This window comes from Octodon degus, unplaced genomic scaffold (genome assembly GCF_000260255.1).
Source record: "Octodon degus isolate 3935 unplaced genomic scaffold, OctDeg1.0 scaffold00145, whole genome shotgun sequence".
NCBI classification, from domain to species: Eukaryota; Metazoa; Chordata; class Mammalia; order Rodentia; family Octodontidae; genus Octodon; species Octodon degus.
In genome coordinates, this window is record NW_004524721.1 from 7,738,743 (window position 1) to 7,746,940 (window position 8,198).

Sequence of the window (8,198 nt, forward strand, 5' to 3'; positions counted from 1 at the left end):
ATGGGGCTGGTGAGATGGCTCAGTGGTCTAAAGCACCTACTTAGAACAAGCTTAGCATAGCACAGGGACCACGGTTCAATCCCCCAGCACCACATGCCAGTCAGCCCCGCCTCCTAGTGGGCTGAGCTGGCCACACACACACACACACACACACACACACACACATACACACACACACATAAATAAATAAAAAATTAAAAAAAAACAGAGAGAGAGAGAACCGAAATAACTGGGTACCCAGGCTCAGGGACAAAATGAAGTCCAAGACGCTCCCTGGGATTCCAAGGTCAGTCAGGACTGGTGGCAGTTCTCCTTTAAAAAGAGCCAACTGCAGATAATTTCCTATGCAACTGCACAAAGGCAGGGACAGGGCTAATGGAAACCAGCAAATGACAGATGCCACATCTCCTGTGCTAGTGGCTGCAAGAATATCCCCACTAGGCCTGTGGGACAAAGGAAGGGCAGCTGCCAGAACCTGGGGAGCCTGCAGCTGTGGGGAGCCCGCAGGAGCTGCAACTTGCAGCAGCAGAACACAACCACTGCCAACCGGCTTCCCTCAGAGGGAACCCTGGCCCCTAGCCAGTATCTCTGTCCTGCCCTCTTACCTCAGTGGCTTTTCTTATGGAGGTTGGGTTGGGAGAAGGATGGACAGATCTGCACAAAATTTCCTGCCATCACCTTTTATCTACTGCTCAGCCAGGCTACAAACCCCTTCACTGGGTACTAGCAGGGTGCCAGCATGTTCCAATAGTCTAATTTAAAGATCACAAGTGATTTGGAGTCACCCACTAGAAGGCTTTGCTGTCTTTTTTCTCTTCCCTTGGCCTAAAGAAGCTAAAGCTTGCAGTTCTGCAGTATTTTAAAAAGTTAAATGTGGAAATGGAGTGACTGAAAAGGACTTACAAGATTAAAATAATAGGTGACACTCATTTTGTAAAATGGCCAAATGTACAGAGTACATGGACCCATCTATTTCAGAAGCCCACAGATTTACTCTCCTAAACATGTGGTGCGTTTCTAGGCCCTGCGTACACACCAAGTCCTACCTGGCCCTGCACTGAACATTAGGGCTGGCTTAGGGCATTTCATGAAGACACACAACTGCTCACAGAGTATCATGTGCAGCTCCCCGTGTCCTCTGCAGTAATGACAAGTGTAGTCTTTTCTCCACTGAAAACTAAATTAAAGAAAAATCCCAGCCACAGGAAGCTGGAGAAAAAGACCAGTATTTCACGAGAAGCCGCTGGGCTCTGCCAGTCTGTCTGATGACTCTGGTGCTGGCCAGCCTGAGGATGCGATCGTCACTTGAAGGCCACATGCGCATGGCCTGCTTCCTGAATGCTGCAGGTAAAAACCAACGTTCTAACACACTGTGAAACCCCTGTGCTGTGCTCTGGGGACTGCTTCACAAGGTAGAATAGCTAAAAACAGAGTTCCATAGCTAAACTGTAGTAGCTATTTTTGAGTCTAAGAGCGACCACTTGATAAAAACGAGTACTATAAAAAAAATAGTGTTATAATGCAGAACCACTGAGGGTTGTTCTCTCAGGTAAAGGATGATAGCTGCGATTTGTAAATACAGTTTTAGTAGTGGTTTCAGCATCTAGACAGAGTCATTTAATATTCACAAAAAATTACCTTTTGAGTGCTTACTACAGCCAGGCCCCGTGGACAACAATGGCAAATGCTTGATGGAAAAGTACTAGAAGTGAACCTCATCTGGGACTAAGAAAATGTTCCCTGAGAAAGTGAGTTAAATATAGGTCTAAATTAATTAAGGGGAGAGGTGACAGGCAAGAGGCAGAAACGGGGAAGTGAGGGGCTTATGTGGAAAGGGAGCCAGGACATTCAAGGGCCGAAAGGAAGCTACAGTGTAGAGACCTGAGTGAGAGATCTGGGGCAGAGCCTTAGTAGCTGATTAGGAACTTAATCTCTTTTTGTTTTTACCTGAAAGCAAAGAGGGATTCTGAGCAAGCATTTGGTGTGGTCAGCTTTGTGTTAAGACTTTGGCCACAGTATAAGAAAAGCCAGTGTCTTAGTTCCTTTGTCTTTGTGCAGACACAGATCCAAGTTAAAAGAGGGAAGGTGTACTTCAGTTCACAGACTGTAAAGATTTCCGTCCATAGCTGGCCAGCTCCAAGGCAGAAGGGCAAGGTGGAGGGGCCTGGGTGGAGAGCTGCCTGCAGCCTGGAGAGAGAGGGAGGGGAGGACCAGGGCAGAAATAGACACTTTCTTTTTCTTTTTCTTTTTTTTTTTTTTTTCCTTGCTGGTCTTTTTTTTAATGTGTCATCATGCTGTATTATTGAGTACAGATGACTTCCCTCCTGTCACCTAGAGACCATTTTACCCACTGCTCTGCTTGGCTGCTAGCTTCTTGTCTCGCTCTTCAGCAATGGTGAGCTGGATTCCCTTTCCCTGGTGAAGAGAAATCCATGTTTTGCTGCCCTTATCAATAACAAAAATGTTGGAAATTAGGGTGGCAAAGCTGTTGCCCTTGGCATCTTTCACATGGACCACATCAAAAGAGCCAGGATGTCTCTCCTTGCTGGTGATCATGCCAATCCTTCCCTAGTTGGAACCTCCAGTCACCATGCACGTGTTACCAGTGTCAAACTTGATAAAATAAGTAAGCTTGCTAATATCCAAGTCAATCTGGGTGGTGTCATTCACCTTGATGAGGGAATCAGGGCAGCAAATGGTGTGAGCACCATAGGTCACCAGGTGTGGGATTCCCTTCGTGCCCACAAAGATCTTTCTTACTTTGCAAAGCTTATACTTGGCTTCCTCAGGTGTGATGTGGTGAACAGCAAAGTGTCCCTTGGTGTCATAGATGAGATGGAAATTCTTGGCAGTCTTGTCAATGCTGATAACATCCATGAAACCCGCAGGGTAGGTTATATCAGTTCGCACTTTGCCATCAAGAGATAGACACCTCCAAGTCACTCCTGCAATGACCCACCTCTTCCTACCATCCCACCTCCCAACAACAAGCCACTAATGATTAAACTGTCCTCAAGATCCAATCACCTCCCCAAAGCACCGTGTGCACATGGGGCTTTGGGACATATAGATATCAACCATTACACCAGGCAAGCAACAAGAAGTGCTGTGGTAGAAAAGCTGGAGTTCTGCACAGTCAGAGACTAAGAGATGAGGAGTCCAGGCTCAGCAGTGAAAGGACTGAAAGTTTACTTGGGGCACAGAACGGGAAATAGAGGCGAAAGAGGACGGAAGGTGACGGGTTCAGGGAAGGATCTGGGCTTCTGTAAGTGAGTGGAAGAGGACCAGATCTGTGGAATGGATGGTGATCTATGATCTATTCTACTCCTACACACACACACACACACACACACACACACACACACACACACCCCATCCCCAGTCAACCGGCTCAGCTCACCGGTTCAGTTCCTTTTTCTCTTGTGACATAGAACTGCTCTGGTGTCAGTTTCTTCTGCCACTCAGCCTTGGTGAGAGTTGGTTCAAGCTTCGTAAGAGACTCTGCATCATTAAATAGGAAGTTTGTGTTATTAAAATAAAAAGGCACAATGAACTCTTCTTCTCTGGCCTTTCTCCCAAATACACCATCTCTCAGAAAAATAATCCCGTACCTTGTCTCTCTGCCACACTTTATTCTTTGCAAGGACCAGAAGACTCAGGTACAAAATGCTTTGACTATTTAATTTAATAAGAAATCAGTAATAAGTAGAAAGCCAGCTTTCTAGTCCTCTGGGGGCACAGAAGCTAAAGAAGCAGCTGAAATGGGTAATAATGCAGAATACATTCTCAGATACCCGAGGGGGCACATTGATCCTCTCCTCCATTCCCACTTTTGGAGAAGTAGTCCTGTCATAGCACAGCTGGGAGCAATGGAGGGATTGGATAGAAAAGAACTAGCGAGCTAGTGTGTTATTAAACTCCCCTTGCTTACTGACTTATAAAGATATCTCTGATTCTGCTTGTCAAGGGAGATCTTTATTAAAAAATCTTGTGTGAAGACTCCTATCCTACCAACTCCTGAAAGGGAAACTGAGACCTATATAATCTATTATGCTTTGCGAATGCTGTCCATATTATTTTCCTTTCTCTGACTTCCTTTAGCTTCTATCTTATTACTTTTATGTGGGTGAGTATTTGCAAAACAATGACAATACTCTCTTTAGGTAAAATTGAAAGCACAGTTCTCTTAGTATATGTTTTAATTATCCAATATGAAGAATAGGATTTTATAATTTCTTGGACTCTTCAATTTACAAATAGAATAGAAAGATATAATGGGTTAGGAACCTTCCCAGAGTGAAGATAAAATGTTAAACAACGTGATACTGGCCAGGGTTACAGCTCAGTGGTAGAGCACGTGCTTACCATGCATGAGGTCCTGTATCATCACCAGTATCAAACAAGAACCACCTGTCCTGTGGGGCCATATATATCAAAACATGTCATAAACTTATTTTTGAAATTCAAAAATTTTGAGACTATTTTTGGTCTCAAAAATAGTCCTAAATGTTAATTTATATTTTTAAAGGTTTTTTAAAACTTAAATATATTATAATTTCATTTAAAAATATTCATTTTGTAAGGCCCGGCGAGATAGCTCAGCAGACCAAGTGCCAGCTTTGGTCCCACGAGCCGTGCCAGCCCCTGCCCCCAGGGCATTCTACACTGGCCACTGACTTTAGGCTGATGGTGCATGCCTGTAATCCCAGCACTGGGGAGGCTGAAAACAGGAAGATCAGTACGAGTCCTATCTATGTAGTGAGACCCTGTAGACCCTGTACTAAATACATTAAAAAAATTTATTTATAAAAATGAAAAAAATCATTTTGTAAGCACAGGGATTTGTTTCTTACTATACAAACACACTTCTGAGCTTTGCCTGTGAAAATATACCTCAGGTGACACACTTTTTCAGGAACTCACCCCTTGGGAACAAAGTAAAACATATTTGTGTCACAATTATGATTTCCCAGTGATTCTCACTTATCTTGCAGACAGCCAAATAATAAATGGAGAAGGAATGATAGAATTTTTAAAATTGCTACATTTGCAACCACCAAAATAATAAACAGTTCAAGCAAGAACCATCAGGGGATCCTAAAACCCTTGGGTGGAAAAGTTATAAATTCAGTAACTAGGCTCAATGGGGTCTCAATGAACAATAGTGCTTCTTCTACATCCTTATGTAGCTTTCTTCCTTTTCTCCACAATTGGCAAAGCCTTTTCTATTTTCCTTAATCTGTGGTTTCTACCACCTCCTATCTTACTATCACCATATGACTCCACTTGGGAGGAACCAAAACCCATCAACCAGAAAACCTGTTTCTTGCTACCCACCTACCAGAGAGGTAGACCTACACCAGCCTTCCTTCTATCTTGTTGCCATGAAGTGAGTGACTACCTCCTTGTGTTCATATGCTGCTGTTTTCTGGGACTATGTCTCCTTTCACTTCCCCAGGGACCAGGATCAGTGAGTGTTCCTCCTTGCCATCTTCATCTAGACATACTAAGTCTCTCAGAAGGAGAAGACAGCCTTAAGCTATACACTACAGCTACTCTCTGCTTAGTAGCTTAAAATTCCAGTACATGATGAGGACTCCCAAATCTATTTTTACTTCTGTCCTAGATATCTTGGCTACTCCAGATTGATACAGAATCATCACCTGGGTATTTCTGCTTGAATGTCTCACCCCAAATCAGTACAGTACTTCAGAGTACTTCATACCATCACAATCTTCCCTTCCCAATCTACTAAATTTTTTTTTTGGGGGGGCATGCCTAGGACCAAATCCAGGATCTCATGCACCCTAGTCAAGCACACTCCCATTGAGCTGGGCCCCACACCTCCGCTCTTCTATGTACTCTAGCTCATGATATTTCAAGCCAGAAATCTAAACCACCAGCCATGTGACACACTTTTCTCTGTACTAAGTGTTGTTTATTCAACTTGCAAAATAAACAGGCCCTGGTCATTCTCACTTTCTCAGCTGCTGTCTTGATTAGACCACCATTGCAGCTAATATAAGACTGTTACAAGTTCCTGACATGTGTCTTCCTCCTATCCCGAACTTTTGATTTTTTTTTTTTCCTTGAAGCCCAAAAGTGTTCAGTGAAACCTAATACCCTCAAGGTCAATACCAAACTTCTTAATGTGATTTCCAGTGTTCTTTGTGCCTTTGTCATGCTTGCCAATTTTAATTACTCTCTTCAGCTGTATCCCAGTCATTCTGAACCAGTCTTCTAAGTGCTGGCAAGGTTTTGTCCATCCTGGAATTTCTACGCTCAACCCCTCACCTTAATACTACTTTCCTTTTTCTTTTCTAACTCCTAAGTGTCCTCAGGGCCCTCTGCATGAAGTACGCTATAGATGTCAGTTTACCCCGATGGTTGATGAAGACAGAGCTAAACTATACTATTACTAATTTTTTGACTGCTGGATCTGTCTGTTTCTGATAAGATGGCTCAGAAGTCTCCAACTATGATAGTGGATTCATCTTTTTCTCTTTGCAAGTTTATCAATTTTTGTTTCCTACAGTTTGATGCTCTATTATTAGATGCACACACTAGGTTACATGGACAGCAAAGGGTCCGTATCAGGAACCCACTATGTTACCACCTTGATCTTGGATGCATCAGCTTCCAGGACCGTGATAAATGTTTGCTGTTTAAACCAATCAGTACTCGATGGTATTTTATTGTGGCATCCCAAGCTCGGACACAGCCAGTGACAAGAAGCCAAGACTCAAATGTTGGTACACTGACAACCAAGCCATTAACGTGTTAGTATTATCTGCTTGTCATTTTTAATGGGTTTCTAGAGTTCGTTAAGTCAAACTTCTATGATTTACTTAGGTCTTTCTTAACATCTGAGTGGAAGCCAGTTTCTGATTCCTAAGAGTAATGCTTCAAAAACTGTCTTAGCACATACAGCTTTGTTCTACCTTTGAATTATTTCCTTAGTATACATTCCCAAGAGTTTATTCTGGTAACTTACACAGCTCTTGGTATGTACTGGCCAAATTTTAATGTGGCTGCAAAACTTCAGCTCTTGGGGCCATTTACTAGACTGCTTCTGACAGCGCCAAGTACAAGCGTGAAGAAGTTTCTGCTACCACCACTATGCTACCAAGAGGGCTGAAGAGCGCTACAGCCCGGGGTGCGCTGGTTCTCTCACCCACGAAATGCTCGTTGGCACAAAGGAGGCTGGCATCGAACGTCAGATGGGCAGCCAGGAAGGCCGCAGATGGAAGCCCTGGTGTACTCGCACTACATTTTGAAAACGTCAAGGGATGAGAAGCGTTCCAACCCGACTGTATGTCTCCTGGAACGCAGTCTCTAAATGTTGATAGAAGCAGACACAACTGGAATCAGAGCAGGCCCCTAGGTAGCGCTCCAGATCGCAGTGTCTACAGCGGCGCTATATTATTCTGAAACACAACATGCCCGATACGGAAAAAGGGGGCAAAGGGCATCTGGCAAAACACACACGCACCATGCACCGTCTGGCTCGCAGCCATTAACAGTGACTGTCAGTCTCTAGCGTCAACAAAGGAGGCGCCCACGGCACAGTCCGGCCGGGATCTGCTCCGAGCCGCGGGGCCCAAGCCGCGCCGGACCCGTAGACCGCAACGCACAGAAAAAATTGTCGCCGCCACCGCTTTGAAGACTCGCGTTGGCCCCCTAAAGCAAAACGCTTGGGCTTCGCAGTGTCCCGTTCCCACTTCGCGCCCTCAAGCGCCAGGCCGGGGAGGGGGGGGGGGGGGGGGATCGCGCGGCTGCGGAAGCAAAACCTAAACCTGGAAGGCGGCGGCTGGGCCAGCGAGGCCGGTCCTACCTGCTTCCTTGTGTCCTGACCCGGCTCGACGCAGCACAACCTGCCCCAGAGACTCTAGGAAGGGCCGGGGAAGGAGCGCATTCAGCAGGCGCGCCATCGTGCAGGTAGTTGGCACAGTTCTGCCCCCGCCCCAGGCAGGCCCCGCCCCGAAGCGGGCCCCTCCTCCGCTCCTCTCTCTATTGCCTCTCCTCCTCCTCCCCCTGTTCCTATCTCACACCCCACCTTCTTGCTCCCACCACCTTCCCGTTTGGTGTGCCCCCTACCGTGTCTTCTGGTTCACAAGCTTCCTTGCCTCCCTTACCCCATATGTGCCTCCCACTCATACCCAGGCCGGACCCCAGGGTATGACACCAAACTACTGCTC

The 8,198-nt window shown here is 45.5% G+C and overlaps 1 protein-coding gene across 2 annotated transcripts in view; it reads right to left on the reverse strand.

The window, feature by feature from the left end:
- The window catches only part of Msrb2 (methionine sulfoxide reductase B2), a 22,284-nt gene extending 14,326 nt beyond the window's left edge, over positions 1 to 7,958 (reverse strand). For both annotated transcript variants that reach the window (XM_023702005.1, XM_023702006.1), the window contains exons 1-2: positions 7,835 to 7,958; positions 3,401 to 3,501 (exon numbers count right to left, since the gene is read on the reverse strand). In XM_023702005.1, the coding sequence (XP_023557773.1) occupies positions 3,401 to 3,501; positions 7,835 to 7,931 (198 nt within the window). In that variant the 5' untranslated portion in view covers positions 7,932 to 7,958. The remainder of the gene's footprint in view (positions 1 to 3,400; positions 3,502 to 7,834) is intronic.
- Between the last annotated feature and the right edge of the window lie 240 nt (positions 7,959 to 8,198).